The 17,580-nt window shown below is 45.6% G+C and overlaps 1 protein-coding gene across 1 annotated transcript in view; it reads left to right on the top strand.

Moving 5' to 3' along the window:
• Positions 1–15,836, top strand: part of UHMK1 (U2AF homology motif kinase 1) — a 27,814-nt gene extending 11,978 nt beyond the window's left edge. The window contains exons 5-7 of the mRNA XM_019530724.1: positions 7,539–7,637; positions 10,338–10,426; positions 11,029–15,836. Of these exons, the coding sequence (XP_019386269.1) occupies positions 7,539–7,637; positions 10,338–10,426; positions 11,029–11,175 (335 nt within the window). The 3' untranslated portion in view covers positions 11,176–15,836. The remainder of the gene's footprint in view (positions 1–7,538; positions 7,638–10,337; positions 10,427–11,028) is intronic.
• Positions 15,837–17,580: the final 1,744 nt, after the last annotated feature.

Genomic DNA, 17,580 nt, shown 5'->3' with positions numbered 1-17,580 from the left:
AAGAAGCGCGCTCTCTCTCTCTCTCTCTCTCTCTCTCTCTCTCTCGTGTGTGTGTATTGATATACTTGATACACAAGTGTTCTGGCTATTTGGAGTTATGCTCTATGTAGGCAGTTTGAATTAACCCACACTGAAGGAAGAGATCAAGGTGATCTGAAGAAAACTTACGAACAAAATTATGTTTTGCACCTCGTTACACAAAGCTTTTGTAGAAGTGCAAAATATAATTTTGTTCATAAGTTTTCTTTAGTTCATCTTGATCTCTTCCTTCAGTGTGGGTTAATTCAAACTGCCTACATAGAGCATAACTCCAAATAGCCAGAACACTTGTGTATCAAGTTTAGAAAGTATCATTGCAACACTTCTAGCATTATGGCAAATGTTTTACATTAAGATTTTCTTTCCTTCTAAGTCTGGCTTCTTTCTCTCTCCAGACAAGCAGTTCTGCCATCATTGATCACATTTTTGCCAGTGAAGGTGTGGTAAATTCAGCCATCCCAGCCTATCACCTCAGAGACCTTATCAAAAGGTATGTTACAATAGCACATTTACTGCAAGCAGTCAATATAGCACATGTTCAGCATGATTAATCTCAGCTTTGTTATGATTTTTGCCTTGCTTTCAGGTACTAAGAAGTTGTAACCTTCCTAGGCTAGCATTTTTTTTTAATCTTCACTCTTAGGCCAGTGCAGCTTCATAAGTCACAGCAGTGCTTAGAGCTTTGGCACAGATGGCTTTCCAGCATTTTAACTATTCTGATCTCAGATTGATTAAAGCAGGTGGAAAGGACAGCATTTAAAAACCCCAGCACCTTGCCTGTGCAAGTACTTCCAGTGGAGCTGTGGTGTTTGGAAAACTCAGAAAAACAGTTGCACAAATGCACTTTACTGGGATAAAGGAACATTATAAAACTGTGGAGAATGCCTTCCCACTCATATTGGCAAGGTGTGCTGTCGACAATTTTCAGTTCTGGATCTCCAGGTCTGTAGAAGCCTCTCATTTCTGCCTCTCTAGCTTAGATTTTTTTCAGGCAGAGAAATTGGCTTGAACCTGGCAAGCTATTGTGGTGATTTTGTCACTTTCGGGCTGCTGGAAGGGGAAAGCTCTAAGCAGCAGCAACAGCATGAGCATTAAGATTGTAGGTGAGGAGGATGGAGAGGCATAGTATACTACTTTCCAGGCATTCAGTATTGCGAGTCCCTGGGGGGCACTCTTTGGGGAAGGGGGAAAAAAATGGTTTTGGGGTCCCTGTAGCACAGTTGCATTGAGTCCTAATTCTGGAAAGATACAGGTGCCCCTCAATGAATAACAGATCTTTGAGAATCATGGAGGGGTATTGATGCAAACAAAGGAAATTTTGAAGTGCTTACTCAAGTTAGATTGGAGGACAGATTATGCTGTGATACTTATTCATGCCAAAGTCTTCAGCCTTGCTCTGAAATGTATCTTCTACATTCAGCCTTTGCTGAAGTGATGTGAATCAGAATATAAAGAGTGTCTTTTTTCTTACAGCATGCTTCATTATGACCAAGGAAAAAGAGCCACCGCTGAAAAGGCCTTGTGTAGCCCATTCTTCAGCATTCCTTTTGGTAAGTCAGGTGACCTATCCCCTGTCCCTGCCTCTTTAGTGTGACTGCACATACAGAGCCGGAACTGTTTGGCCCCTATGGTTTTCTTTATCTCCATACATCAGTCTCTTGTGCCCAGCAGTACTTATCCTCTCCCTTCTGTGGCGTAACTGCAGAGTAGGGTCTGAGCTTGCCTTGTGCTTTCACTGTTACTAAATGTGGTTGTAGGCCTTCTGTCTCCCTGAGGGCACTAGTATTGGACTCCCTGTGGAAGTGCCAGCAGCCCCATATCATCTGCATAAGATGGGCAAAACCAGTGGTTTTGACAGTCTGGAAGAAAGGAAGCAGAAAAGAATGGGGTATTTATTTGAAATGGAGCTGTCTAGCTGATGACCTCCAGGCCAGATCCAGCCTCTTGAGAGTTGTGCAGAGATTTCCCCCCATGCTAGTTCTGATTGCACTAGTTCCAAAAATGCAAGTAGCATGGCTTCATTTGTGCAGTGCCACTTGGGGGTTAGTCAGCTTTGCCAGGAAGTAGAGCTGATTAGTTCAAGCACAGCACTTTGTGGGCATAGTTCTGCTATGTGCAGAAGTAGCTCAAGTATCTCTGCAGGGTGCTAGGCAAATGGGTTGTGCAGCTGTCTGGGAGAAGTGTGCTTTGCAGAGGGCTAGAGACGGGTGTGGGAGACCTGCATTTGGAGAAATGGGGTGAGTGGAGCCAGGGAGGTGCTAGCCCCAGCCCCAAATGGGGGAAAATCTCTCCCCTTCCTCTCCTTTAGGCCATCTTGATTTGATAGGAATAGCTGAGTGGTGTGGTTGCCATCCAACCCTTAAGTAAACACCTACGATATAATCCACATCCCAATTTCCCTATTGAAAATATGGTCTAAAACTGTGCCCGTTATGGGATACTATGTAAAGGTCCTCAGACAGCCCTAAACTCGAGGAGATGGTATTAGCGCATGGGTTTCTTCATTCCTCATATGGTACAAGTGTGGTGGCTTTGAAGTCAAGAACATGAGTGGTGACAGATGTCTGATGATGGCACCTGTTAGCATGCCTTCCCCTCAGGTAAAGCTGGCTTGCACGCAGGTCCTGGCCATTGCACTGAAATAGCACCATGCTCCAGGGAATGGCACCAGCCCTGGGGACCAAGTAGCTGGGATTCAAATGCTGCCTGTACTGGTGATTGTATGGCAAGTCCCCCTGCACACAGGTATTGGGATCTGCCAGCACTGCCCTCTCTCTGATCTGGCACTTTCATCTTCACTGGATCCCATGCTTGGATCCTGATGCATCAGGACCTCTCCTGCTTCTCTCGGGTCCCTTCCCTCAGAATCCTGTCCCTGCCGCGGCACCCTCTAGAACCTTTGTCAGTGCGTCTCAGGAGTTATGCCTGGCTTTACCGCCTCCTGCCACAGCCCTTTCTGTGCTCTGCCTCTACATTGGACAGTGCAGCTGTGGCCTTGATGCATCCTCCTTCCTTTTCCATTCATTCTGGTGCCAGCGTGGTGGTACAGGGCCTCTCATCTCTGGCTGGGGGAGTGACTGGCTGTGAACTTCAGGCAGCCTTCCCTGAGCTTGGTACAGGTTGAGGGACTGAGCAAACTACAGAAGAGCATAGGGCAGCTCCAGGACACCTTTGTGGCAGCCCTGGGTGGGAACTTTCTTCTTTACCTGGATCTTGGTCAGGAGGAGCTGCTGTTTCAGCCCTGCCGGGGCACATTGGCTTTTTTCTTCTCTTCCATTAGGGATTTCAGTTGCATTCGAAGCTCTGTCTCCCCAGTCTTTCACCATCTGGCCCTGAGTGAGCCCCTGTCATTCTGCCTGGCACCCTTTTTGATCCGTCACTCAGCTTGTACAGACTGTGAGGTTTGTACCCCCAGACTCAATTTTGACCTGCTTTCCTACTTAAGGAAGGTGGAGGAGACCATCCAGCCTAGCTGGCTCTTCTGGCTGGTTGCTCCCAGAGGGCAGGGTGTATTTCCCCCCTTCACATTCAGGGTGTACCAGGAAACCCTCTTGAGCCAGAAGGAACGGAGGGGCAGATTTTGGCAGTTTGAGAGGTTTCTAGAGGAGAGGAGATTTGAAATGTTGATACATTGGGCTGTTAAAGCACAACACTGGGACCTGGAAGATCTAGGGTCAGTTTCCAGTGTGCTACAGGTTTTTTTTACATGACTTTGGACAAATCATTTGACTCCTTAGTGCTGCTTCCTCATTTGTGCAATGCAGATCTTGCTTCTTGAGACTCCTGCAGGATGAGAAGGAACAGCTTGTGAGTGCTGGATTGCTACAGCAACAGGGGCGCCAGATTTAGAAGTCAGTGTGGACCTTTAGAATTTTGTCTGACATCCATCCATCCACTGATTCTGATTCCACAGTTGAGCCCTTTAACTTTGGGTTGAGCTAAAATGTGTCTTTTGAGAGGGTGTTTTTGATCTGGATTTAAAATGTGGAAGGGATGGAGAATTAACTAGAGATGTCAGGAAGTTGTTCCAGTAATCAGTCACCCTGATGTTTTAAAAATGCTAATCTTATTACCATTTTGGAATATTTGCTAACTTCAGCTGTAGGCTCGTGTTCTATCTTTGTCTTTTGGGTTAAAGAACCCTCTGCTCTAGGACTGGCAAAGAAGTATTTTAGATTATAGTTCCAACTCTTGTGTTCCTTAGCTACTATTTCTGTTCCATATAGCAGTCATCTGGTTGCATAAGATGATCTGCCAATTTGCGTGGTATGCAGAGGTGCTGCAAAAAGGAAGTCTTGGACCATTTAACATTTGATATCCTCTCAGCTGTTAAGTCATGTGGGAAAGGAATTCTATCTAGCATGGTGAATTGATGTTTGTGGCTGTCCTTTGCCACTCCTAAACCAGCAATATCAATCTCTGTCAGTTTGCTTGGGAGCCACAATGCATGCTGAATATTCATCGCTCTGGTTCAAAAAAACACTTCCAGTGGGTTGACAGTTCTTTTTCAAACTTAGCAGGGTTTTACTGGGATTTTTACATCATTACCATCCCACCACAGTGTGGGTAATTTGAAATATTCATCTCTGAATTGTTTAGCTTCCTTTGGAAAGACCCTTTGCTATTAAGCACTAATTCTTCCAGCCCAACCTTTAAGCTAAAGAACTTCATGCTACTTGTATGAAGAGAAGGCAGTTATCTGGAACTAGTCTTAATGTGATCACAGCTCGGCTGGGTTTAATTTTTATCTTTCACATCTTCATAAATTCACCAACAAGGATGGCCTGCAACCATTTGGTTTGTGTGTGTGCTCCAATAGAAAATCCATAAGGGAGCCACCTCAACTTTTTCAACAAAAACAGTGGAAATCTTAGAGGAATGTGGTGCTGCTTTCTCAGCTTCTGTAACTTTCAGATAAGGACATAAGTATGTCTTCCCTTTGGAGATAACATGGGCCAGGCTGCCAGTAGAGGTGCACTGATACATCAGTCCCATATTGGATCGGCACCAACAGAAGGCAAATTGACAGTATCGGCAATCAGCTTTTTTTGATGTGGCCAATAATGTCACCAATAAATGCCCTGTGCATGCACGCAGCCACAGAGCAGCATGCCAGTGGCCAAGAGCTCAGCCTGGCAGCGTGGAGAGCAGCCAGGTCCAGCTGGTAAGTCTGTTATGTGGGAAGGGGCTTGGTGGGGCAGGCATTGTACAGCTGGGGCAGGGCACAGGATGGAGCTGTGAGGGACTTATCTAGGGAGCATGTAGGGGGGCAGCTCCCATCACTGCATGAACCCTGGGAGAGCATGGGGGAGCATGTGCCCCTGGATCTGCACACAGGGCAAGGGTGGGCTGTCACTATGGGCTGGGGCAGCACTGGGCTTTTCTTGGTGGGAGGGCTGGGCTAGGACTATGCTTGGGGTAGGCAGTGGCACTGGGAGGGTGGCTATGGCAAACTTTAGGGTGGCTGCAGTCCCTCCCTGTAGCCTCCCTCCAGTGCTGCCACCACCTGCCACAAGTCCAGCCCGGGCCAGGCCCCACTGGGAAGAGCCTGGCGCTACCCTGGCCCCAGCCTGCAGTGGCAGCCCACCCTCACCCTGAGTACAGATCTGGGGGCACATGCCCCTCATTCCCTCCTGGGGTGCATATAGTGACGGGAGCTGTCCCCTACTCTACCCCCTGGATGAGCTGCTTGCAGCTCCATTCTGAAGTCTGCCCTGGTCCCAGCCCCATACCCTCATGCCTCACCATGGGGGCCTCAATCTGCCCCCTCCTCCCTTGCCCCTTCATGCTTTCACTTCTAGTTGTTGTACACTGGCTGACCCACCTACACTGGTCATTCTGCAGGAATGGTAGCTTTATGTTGAGAAGTTCCTCAGATGCTTAATCGCCACGAGTGAAAATCCTGCAGCTACTTTGAAGAGCAGTTTACTTAGTACCTCTGCTTGTAGGTAACTATAACACTGGTTTCTCACTTCACCGATTCACCTCCCAAGACAGGGCTGAACTCTAAGGCAATATATTGCTTAAGGTAATTGATGGATTTTTTTTTGCCTTCCATATCCATTCCAGTTGCAACTCAAAACATTTTTAGGATATGTGATAACAAAGGCTTATTTGGATCAATAAAGACAATGCTTATGTAACTGGGATTCAGGAAATAAACAGGTCTGCTAGCCAGGCTTCTCTTTTCCCCTGGGGACTTGAATTGGTTCTCTGAGCTCCAGAGAAATCCAAATTTAGAAGTTCAAATATAGATGTCCAAATTTCCTTCCAGCCTGTGCCCAAAATTTATAGATGGCTGGTTCTAATATTCTGATGAATGATCTCTGATTGGATGTATTTGTTTGTTTCACTGAAACTTTTAGAACTGGATTGAATTAGATTTCTTGTAAACCTGGAAGGTGTTAATTAGTTGGGATTTACATCCTTGGAAAAGCAAAAGGGAGGATTCCTTATCTCTTTTCCCTTCCCATTGTGGAATGCTGTTTAAAGTTTAACACTGACTTGCTATTTCTTCACCTTAGTTTATGGTCAGACCAGGCTGCTTTGTTTTGTACAACTCATCTCAGCATTCTAACAAAACACATCTATTGCAGCAAAATAACATTCAGTACATTTGGCTACATCAATCACTATTTATTGTTCTTCCTTTCAAGCTTTCTGCTCTGTTTGATTGTGTCTAATTAAACATGAATGACTTCCATTGCTTTGCTGACCAAACCAGTTGTTACATCTGCAAAGGCTCATGCTGTGGTCACTCAGAGACAGACTTCTGGGCCCTTCTGCCTTAACCACATTTCTGCAACTTATACCTAGACATCTTGCAAAAAAAAAAAAAAAAGCAGTGTGGCAACAACACATACCATTGCCTTACAACTGACCAAATATATTTTAAAAGGAGTTGAGGCAACAGTTTTTGGAATGAAGAAGCATGCATCCAAAATCTGAGGTAGAGGTGCCCACCCCTCTTCTGCTTGAATTTAGGATGCAAGAATGGGAGTCCTGCAGGAACAGTAGGCTTGGGGAAAGACAATGGCATGGTTAATAATTCTGTTTATCATCACACAGACTCCATATCCTGGTATGTCCTGACTGCTTTGAGTCACACGAGACTACATACACACTTCACAAACCAAACTGAGTAGCAGTCATTCTAGTCTCGTTTCATACTGTTTCTGTGCCTTTCAAAGCACTTTTACCTGCTGCTTCTGGGTAAACAAACCTTCTGGCCTTGGCACTGGCACAGAGTGCACAGAAAGCTTTTCTAGGAAGTGAGGGTGGGGAATTTGCATAATTCATTAATATGCAAACAGAGGTCAGTTGGGCATAGCATTGCTAAAAGTTTTGAATTTAGGATTATAGTTGAGGGGCTGGGGGGATATACAAAAAGTACTGGTATTATGTGGATTATTATCAAATAAACCTTCTCCCCATCTCACTGCTTTCATGCTCATCTTTTTATTTAATACCTTTCTGTCAATCTAACTGTTGTCAAACAGCTCCCCATATTGAAGACCTGGTGATGCTTCCAACTCCTGTGCTGAGATTGCTAAATGTTTTGAGTGATGCCTCTCTTCAGACTGAAGAAGAATATGAAGGTTGGTATATGCAATACAGCTGCAAATGTGTAGCCATTTCACTATGCACACCCACATCCTCAGATGCTGTAGAGAATGGAGTAGTCAAAGGAGCACTTTTTTGGTAATTTAAGTAAAAAGCATCAGGGGTCTAAAATGCCCTGAGCAGGTAAGTAAAGGTTGTTTTGGTTGCATGGATTGCAAAGAATGCTTTTGCATCAGCTGAGAACAGATTCATTAGACAGCAATACAGTAACTGCAGCTAGTTCATGAAGCATCTTGAAAGCAAGAAGAGCTACTTTGAGCTGTCTCTATGAAGCTGCTGTGCTTAAAAACAGTGTGTCAGTTGCATGAGGCTTTTGCTGGGCATACACAGGAGGGGGTCATATGGAAGCTGGTAGGAGTACTCTGAAAAGCTGTAACAGATAAATTAGCTGAGGCAGCATCAGATAATTAAAACCATCTGCTTTAAATTGTAGCAAAATTCCATAGGCTTAAAGCAGTGGAAACCCCCCAAAACTCTCACTCCTGCATAGCAGAGGCTAGCTCTAAAGTCCAAATGTGTGGTAAAAGGTAGGGAGCTTTTCTGGGCCTGTGGGGCTGCCTGGGCTCACACGCAGGTGGTCTAGTAGCAGCTGGTTTGGTTTCACTGCTCCGGTAAGCATATGGATACACAGTCAAATTAAAGTGAGTGAACCACAACCAGGACCCCAACACAGAATGCTAAATGAAACCAGGCTAACCTGCTGCAGTTTAGCTTTTGTTTACCATGAGGCAATTGTGGGCACATAGACCACTTTTAATCCATCAGGTTGTTCTACGATCATTCCCTGCTCCCTCTATTTCCCTCCCCCTCCCTGCTAACTTGCTTCCATTTGATTGCTTATCCAGACCCTCAGTGATGTAACCAAATAGTGTACTCATTAAACCTGATTCTAGTTGCCCAAAGCTATAGCTCTGTGCTCATACAAGACAAAATACCAGCCATACACTCCAAACCCTGTTCAGCTGAGTGGTCTACCTGCTCTGAATTGCTAATTCACTGCATCTGTTACATATGGTTGTGTGCCTGGCACAGTCCCCAATTTAGTGGCCAGACAAGTAACACAACACCAGTGTGTGCTTGGACCCCTTGAAGGGGCCCATTGAGAGAGTTTGCTTGAAAGACTAAAGATCTTCCTCTTGAGGGTAGAGGTGAGGGAGAGGGGAGTTGGAGGGCAACACCCCCACCAAATATCAGCCTTCAGCTCAAAGGAAGAGCTTCCTTGTCGCATATTAGGGGCTAAATAGTGTTATTCTGTGCCTTAGAGTCTGGGACATGAAGCTACTATTTAAGCAGCTTCTTTTCCTACCGGAGGATACTCAAGAATTTCCTTTAAAGGAAGGGATCACAGAGCATCTATTCTTCTGTACTTCTCCGGCAGTCTTCAGATCCCTTCTCTGTAGGGACGTGCTGTGATATGTTTGGAGCTACTGCACTGTTAAGGCAGCCAGCAGCAGGACCTTCACATTCCTTCCTGTAGCAGGGAGCCAGAGGCAGAAAAGTCACATACCCACCAACTGCAAGAATGAAATACAAGTTCCACCAGTCCCTAAAGACCAGAGCTGGTGGCAGCCTCTTTCCTAATAGGACTTAACTTCATTGTCCAGTAAGATTCAGTGGGACCCCAGAAAAAGTGGAGAATTTTGGGATTTACACTCACCAGTCCTGGATTGCTGCTCTATTTGTGCAAGTGTTTTTAGGATACACTAGGATTTGCAGCGTCTTGCAATGTGCTACCATGTACCCGAGTGAATGTGGAACTGGGCTCCACGTACCCTTGGGCCTTCTGTAGCCTGTAGCTTTCCGGAGATCCTGGGTTCCCTCAGCCTTCCCTCCCAGTACAGACTATCCTATGAAGCAAATTTCCCTTGGAAAAGGTGCAGCTGCCCTGCCTTTCAGTTTGTTAACCCCTTCTCCTAGCCCATAGTCCTTGATGCTCTTTGGTTTTCAGTCCCGAGTGTGCTGGAGATGCTTAGTCTTCATTGAGCCAGTGTCTCCTGCCTTCCTGAACTAGATATACAGATCTTGGGTCAGCAGAGAGGTGGAGCAGTCATGAGGGGCAGGAAATAGAGAAATGGACTTGTTGCCCCATGGGGCTGCTTTCCCCTCCTAGGGTGTTGCTGTTCAATGAAGAGGATTAGCAGCCCCTGTGTCATTAAGGCTGAGCCTTGCTTTAAGTTAACCCAATACCACCCTTTCCTCAAAACCTGAAGAAAAGCTCTTGTTCTCAGATAAGGAAGAAGTGGTCTGGAGCCAGAGGAAGAATCTTTAATCAAACTGGAAGCTAGTTAAGCAAGCCATCCTTAATAAGGATGCATACAAGCACTGTGAAGCTTTCTCCAAAGTCCTTCGCCACATCCTACATGGGAAAGTTGCTGAGTGCTATGAAGTCATCAATATTTGCAAAGTTTTTGACGTCTTTACTCTTGCTGCTGCTATTCTGTGGGTCTTAGCTGGGTTAGCCCTGAGCCATCTATGTCTGGATTCCAAATGTGTTGAGTTATCATGACACAGGGTCTCGGGGGCATACAGAGTCGGAAGAGCCAAACATACACTGACAATTGTTTCAGCTTGGGGCACCAATGTCTAGAACATTTATGTTACCTTATTTTAGTGTATTATGTAGGGTAGTTTGAGCGAAGGACAAATGAAACTATGAAATGTTTTTCTTTTCCTAGATATACTGGAAGATATTAGAGAGGAGTGTCAGAAATATGGACCTGTGGTTTCCTTGCTTATTCCAAAGGAGAATCCTGGCAAAGGCCAAGTAAGTGTGTGTGTGGGGGGGGGGTAAGGGGATCTGATCTTGAGGTTGACATCCTCATTTGTCCCGTGTTACATCTGCTTGATGACGCCAGTGCTATGGAACTCAAAATGGCTGGTTGCCTCGCATGGCAGCATACATCTTTCCAAGTGGTTTAGTGTTTCCCAACCTGAGACGCACCAAATTTCAAAGGGGGAATTTGGATGACAAGAAAGAAAGAGAGAAGAAACGTGGAGGGTTAGGTGAGGGGAGATGAGCAGTTAACATTTTAAGTTGCTTTATCTCAGAAATAACCAAAATGTATTATCCAGAGAAATGAGTAATTAAAGGTAGAATTTTAATCACTTTTTGTCTTGGTATCAGTTCAAGACGTTAACCACTTATCTTCTCATTCATGAGTGAGCTTCCTGGGAAGCAGGGGGACCTTCAAAGCTAAAAGAGGGAAAAGCAGTCTTTATTATTAAAAAATTATTCCTAACAAGGAAAGAGAGAGAGGCAAGTATAAGCAAACAATAAACAATAGGGATGAATAAAATAGATAGGAGACATGAGGTGATGGGCATGACTAGCTTCGTTTGTTTGTTCATTTGTTTTCTCTTTTTCAGGTCTTCGTTGAATATGCAAATGCTGGTGATTCCAAAGCTGCCCAGAAAATGCTGACTGGAAAGATGTTCGATGGCAAGTTTGTTGTGGCTACGTTTTACCCACTGAGTGCCTATAAGAGAGGATATCTGTACCAAACCTTGCTCTAGACGGCAGTAACAATCAGGAGAGTAGTTTTAGCTTCTCTTCCTCATTTCATTGTGTTTTACAATTGAATGTACAAAGAGCTTCCTAGCCTTGCTTTGGAGTAACTTAAGGGAAGATCAGCGAAGGACAGAGACTGGGCTTATGCCCTTTATTGCTGCTTTATGAAGTCCAAAGGAGGCCCACATGGCTTCAATTGCTTACATTTTTTCTGCTTGTTTGGTTACATTAGAAATATGTCTCTTCCCTGTCTTGGAAGGCTCTCGGGTGACTGGAGTAGTGATATTAGCACTACTAATACGGGATGTGAAGGCCAAGTAGTTAATTGACAGGTACTTTTAGGACATTACATTTATTTTTATTTCAACACTTTAACACATATTGTTCTTGAGAACTGGTGATTTTGCTGAATATTCAACTTGTCCTTTAGTAAAAGGGAAGAGTCCATAGTCTGTGTGCTCTTAGGCACCCCAAAGGGCCTTTATCAGATACAGGGAAGACTTGACTGACTTTCCTGATAAACCAGGCAAAGAGACAAGCAGAAGCCCCCACTTCTGAGGTGGGTGGAGAAGATTTCAGGTCTTCACATCTAATGAAGTAGTAGGCCACCTTGAGACTGGATCCATCTGGCCTGTAGGGGTGTCCAGTCACTGACTCCTGACCCAAGAAGACCTTTAAAACTTTCTCGGCACTAAATATTCACTAACATTGTCAGGGAAATGACACCAGTGTTGATGAGGGAACCTGTAGGCAGATGGTAAATTTATATGGGTGCATGAGCTAGGAAGAGAGTGAATGGATACGGAGCAGTTTCTTCAGGGAAGGTGCCAATTTTAGTCCCAACAACCCCTGTAGCACCTTGTAACTAAAGTTATACAGTATCTTTGAATACATGGAGTCAACTCTTCTAGCTAATAACTATCGCTGGCACTAAATGTTCTGCACTCTAGTGCCACATAGCCCATGCCACGTAAGCATTTTTGTAAAAGAAAGCTGGAGCATGCAGTATTCCTTTTTAAGACTTCTAGGGGAGAACAAATATTTATGTATTGTAGTTTTCATGCTTGGCTTCTATTGTGTTGTGTGTTGGGGTTTTGTTTTTTGTTTTTGCTTTTGCTGTAGCCAGTGTTAATCCATTGGAATTGCAGTAGTAGGCAGCAAGCACTGACACTTTTGGTCCTTTGGTTACACAAGGGCCTTAGGCAATCCAAGAGCTTTCATAACAAAATAATCCTACTTGATTGACTGAGGGCCTTTTCCGGGGTGCTGTCTTTCCCAGTGCCACTGGGAACAATAGGGTTAGCAAGTCTGGGAATTAGATGCTCTTGGGAGAGCAACAGTTTGGCTGTGACCAGCATTGTTGCTTCAACATAGGGTCCCCTCCAATACCAGTTAGTGGTCAAAATCAGGATTTGGCTCTACTCTTGCCTCTTTACCACTGAGTGAGAATCACTTGTGCACCAGTTCCAAGGCAGCAGTTAGAAGGCTACTCTTCCATGGGATTTGCAGATCTGGTTTTCTCCCTGACCTCCATCTCTGATATCTCATCTGAGACCAATACTTCCATTTCGCCTTTCAGACTTAGAGTCAAGTAGCCCTGTGGGGTTGAGGGAGTGGAATATCCAGGCTTGAACCTCTGGCACTTTTTATCATTCTTGTCCTGAGCCCTGATTAATTCATTTTTCTACCACAAACATGCTGGCATAGCTCTCTGAGCTGCTCCTCTCTGGGGAGAACTGCATTTTGGCAGTTAAGTTGGTGGCATCCTGCCAGCGCTGGACTTTCCAGAATTTTGCACTTGACCTTGCCTGCTGATATTGCTGATATGCACATACTGTATGTCAAGTGAGAGCTGAAGTCTGTAGCATTTCGCGAGTTGCTTTGGTCTTAATTCCTTCTTTGATGTGGAGCAGGCTGCTGCCACACATGGCTGAAGTTGAAACTAGCTTCCCATTTTTGTACTTTCCCTTCACTTACTGAGAACCAGTCGTCTTGAATTTTTTTCCAGGCCAAGAAGAAGTGTTTGGTATTATTTTACCCCCTGAGAAATTTGGTAAAAGTCAACAAAAGAGTTTTAACATTGTGTTTTTTAAATTTTAACTGATGATTGCTTCACTGATCAGCCTTTTCCTGAGCGTGTCAGTTGGCTGTACGTCCCTCCAGTGGGGCTTGGCTATAGGGAACATGGCTTGCTTGGCTTTTATTAGCCTTGCCAAGAAGTTACCTGTAATGTCCTGGAGGAGTGGGAGATGGTATGTTTAGTGGTTGCTTTGGCACACAAGGAGATGATTTTTAAATTACCAAAATTCCAGATGTATTGATACCTGAACTGACTTGCTGTTGACCCCTGCCTTCACTGCTCTGTTTGCTGAGCTTAGCCATGGTAGAGAATGACAAGGCCTTGTCCCCATTCAAAATGCACTGTTAACATAACACTTGCCAACTTGTTAAATACTCTGTGCAGATGGGTAGTGTTATTTAAAATTTGGTCAGCTGGAATGACTAAGCATGACAGTCCTTGTCTCAGCTCAGTGCTTGTCTTTCCTGTTCAGACAAGCCCTGGATGGGAGAAGTGTATCAAAAGGGGAGGTGTCCATGGGGGTGCTTGGGAGGGAGCCTTGTAGCCACCAGTGAGGTGAGTGGAGGAGTGTGTGGAGGGATGGCATTAATCCATGGTCTTGAGGGCAAGGAAGGATTGTGTTGCAGGTGAGCATGGAGCATCCCATGCAGGGACACTGAGTTGTGAGACCATAGGAAGGGGCTGCGAGGAAAAGACAGGAGTGCATGTGCAGGAGTTACAGGTAGCCAAGATGGGAGCATGCTGTGTCTGATAAATTTACACTGGGGAGTCTGATGGGAGCTAAAAGTGGTATATAGTGAAGACAGAAGGTGAAGGGTGTGCCTGCACAGGACTTCAAAGACTCCATTTTTCTAGATACTAAACAGTATGGAGAGATTTGGCAATGTTCTTCATCCTCACAGCCAGTTTGCCACCCAGGTGTTAACTTCCTGGTGGTAAATTAGTAGGCTTGGCATCCCTTGCTGCAGTCCCAGGAGACCAGCCCAGTCCTGATAGTCACATGTTAGCTTGAGCTTTGGTTTAAACACCAAACTGCTTCCTTAGGGAAGAGCAAAAGGGGAGAAAGTGCCCCAAACCCTGCTTTGTACAGTGGTGCTGCCATTTTATAACCTAGCAGGCTGCCTGTACCTCCTTGGTGTCCATCATCCAGGAGGGTGAATTGGCCCCGTAACCTAAATGCAACCTTAGTGGATCTTCACTGCCGCACCTGGGGCTTTCCCTACCTGGGTGAAGGCTCCCAAACATTCCTCTATCAAATGAAACCAAACCTGGGCTAGGATCCTTCTGCAGCTGTTTCCAGGCCATTTTCAGGCATGTTGCCCAGCTCTCTCATGCTGTCATCTTGTTCTTCCCTCCTTGTAGGCTGTCTCTGGCATACAGGCATCATCCTGGCTCTTCCCAGGCCCCTCTAGCTCTTGGCGTGGGTGCCACTGTTTGGACCAGCAATTTGGTTGCTCCCAGGGCAGTCCAAACACCTGTTGGTTCCCATATGCCCCAATAACTGCCATTACTACCATGGCTGTTCCCTTTGTCCCCTTCTTTTCTGTAGGATAGATTACTATCTAGCTCTTCCTTTCCTGGCATATTGAGGGAGCTGGATGGCTTGATGTATTCGTAGGAAGAGTGTTTGTAGCTGGTTCCTGTGCTTAAAAAAAGAAAGTGTTTTGTTCAATTGTTGGAGCTGCTAATCCTTAGCCCAGGAGGGAGAGTCACATTCTTGTGCATCTTGGCAGAGCTGATTCTACCAAAGATGCTGGTTGGGCTTTTTTGTTGGATAGCTTTAATTCAGTAGATTTGAACCAAATACACCTGCAAAATGCAGACTCCTTGAGTAGCTTTGTCTCTTGATGCCATGTGAAAGCAAGGATCTGAGCACCTACCCAGGAAAGATCCTAAGGTTCTTTTTGGTTGTCTGTTTCCTGGTGAGGATTCAGGATGTTAATCAGGGTTGTCTTAGCCATTGCAATCAGGCCCCTGTAACTTCCCTCTACAGTTTTGACTGAATACAGAAAGGCACCATGCAGTTTCAGAAAAAGCTGAATTTGAACCAGCTTTTGAGAGAGGACTTCTCAAGAGCCAGCCTAGTAAGCTTTCTGTAGAACAATGTGGTTGAAACCAGATCCATTGTCCCTCAGTACAGGTTCCTTATGGATGCACCTGTAGCTTTGCAGCATAGTAAAAAGCAGCTAAAAGCTGTTTCCTGTTGTATCTGAACCATGCATAGGCATGTAAGCAACTGTGAGTAAGTCCTCTAATATTGCCTACTGTTTGGTAGGTCTGGATCTTCTCAGTCTTTATTTGGGGGGGCGGAATTCACATCATTGCACAAGTTTCTTCTTGTTGAGAGCTTCACTGAGCCTCTTTATCTGTGCCGGTGCAGCCCACTGAAACAGTAACCTTTTTTCACCATTGTCTCTGGCTTGAATGTTTTCTCTTACCCTGTCATGGGCTGTAGCAATCCCTCACTAGCAAAGGAAGGTTTGTAGAGTACACTTTCTCAATTTAGCAGAGCTGATAATGGCTGAGAGACTGAGACAGACTGAGAAATAAGACATTATTATTGTCCCCCACCCCCCACAATCTCCCTGCCTAGGGCCATTTTGCCAAAGTGAGTAGAAAACTTAACAGCCTGTCCTTTATCACACACCTTAGAGTTCCACCATAACCTTTGGAGGCTTCTGACCTAGGCCTTCCTCCACTGACCTCACACTGGCCCTGCTGGAAAACATATCTCAACTTCTCTCCTGACTGCTTTGAGCTCTCTGAAGGACTCGCACCCCTTTTATAGGCTTAGGCACCAGGGGGCTATTGCGGGCCTGTTGCAGTGATTGTCATAGCAGAGCCTGGCTTCAGCTCCTCAAGGAGCCAGACTCCAACAGGCAGGGCCCTGGCTAGTAGAGCTCTGCGGAGGCTGGCCAGTTCCATCAGAAGCTGGAAGTTGCTTCTCTGCTTGGGTGTCACTTTAATAGGTCGCTCGCCCTCAGCCTTGTTTGAGCTAGGCAAGTGGGAGTCAGCCAGGCTGCACTACTAGATGCTGGCTGTGTATCCAATGCAGTAACAAGGGAGTTGAGCAACTCTAGCTGAATCGGGTCTATCAAGGCTGGCTAGTTTTTCCAGTGAAGGATCCAGGACTTGAGTCTGGAGTGCTCAGATGCCTTTGGCTGATTTCTGCTTCCTCAGAATCATCCACTTGATGATCTGAAGCATTCTTAGCTTGGCATCTTTTCGCCTAAGGTTCTGCCTAGCTCTGCCAGGGTCGTTGCCTACAGCCGCTACCCCTTGTCTCCATTCTCACTAGGTTGGCTCCTTGAGGTGACCTCTCACTGCAGGTAACAATGATAGGTCCAGCAGGCATGGAATTAAGTTGCAGCCAGCCATTCAGCTCTAACTCTTGAGCATCAGTTGAAGGTCCCAAACAATCTGCCATGCTTACATGGCCCTCTAAAGCACAGCATTGAACTGTTTGAGCTATGACTGTTTACCAAGAAGCTCTGGGATCTGTTCCAGTGTGGCATGGATGCTTATGCAGGAATGCATCAATGTCAGATGTCTTCCAGTGATACTATTTCATGTGTGGGTATAAGTACAATCCTAGCTGACATCTAAGACATGCAGCACTTAAGTATTTAAGAGTAATTATGTGTGACCTTTTGGGATCTTTACAGTAGCTGCATCGGTACAACCCAAGAGCGAGGCACTAGAGCTGAGGTGTAGCCAATATGCCAGGGACAAAAAGTGACCAGCATACTAAGGAAGATTCAGTGAAACAGACCTACCCAAGGCAGCTGAGTGCCCTCAGTGCAGAGAAACTTTTTCATGTGACTGTCAAACTGCCAATAGAAATTGATCCGGGGCTGGAGGGGAGCAATCACAGTGAAGTTTGCACATGGGTTTCAAGAGGCTGATAGGAGATCAGTGCCATCACTCATTCCCACAGCAGAGAGAAGCTGTTTCACTTAAGGCAACAGTTTCCTTGTTCATCTTAACCATGGTCTCCCCTGACTGTAACTGGTAAGCTACCAGAGTGACCAGACTCAAATGGATGGAGCCCTGTTGTCCAGCAGTGAAATAATGACCAAACCTTCCCGTCTCTGTAGGGTGCAACACTGGGTACCGTTGTGACCTCACTGATGATGTTTGTATTGCTGGAGTGGTGAGGGTGAGGGGAAGGGCTACCAGATGACCTGAAAGACTGACTCGCTAGAAACCTTGAATGGCATCTGAACTGTCTGCAGCAGTGAGATTTCCATTACAATGAAACGCACTTTGTATGAATGTCTGATGTCGGTGTTAAGTGACAGAGCAATGATGCTGAACTGCAGCATAGGGT

This window comes from Crocodylus porosus, unplaced genomic scaffold, assembly GCF_001723895.1.
Source record: "Crocodylus porosus isolate Cpor-Errol unplaced genomic scaffold, CroPor_comp1, whole genome shotgun sequence".
Taxonomy (NCBI): Eukaryota; Metazoa; Chordata; order Crocodylia; family Crocodylidae; genus Crocodylus; species Crocodylus porosus.
The sequence above is the reverse complement of the archived record's forward strand: the minus strand, read 5'-3'. Positions and strand labels throughout refer to the sequence as shown.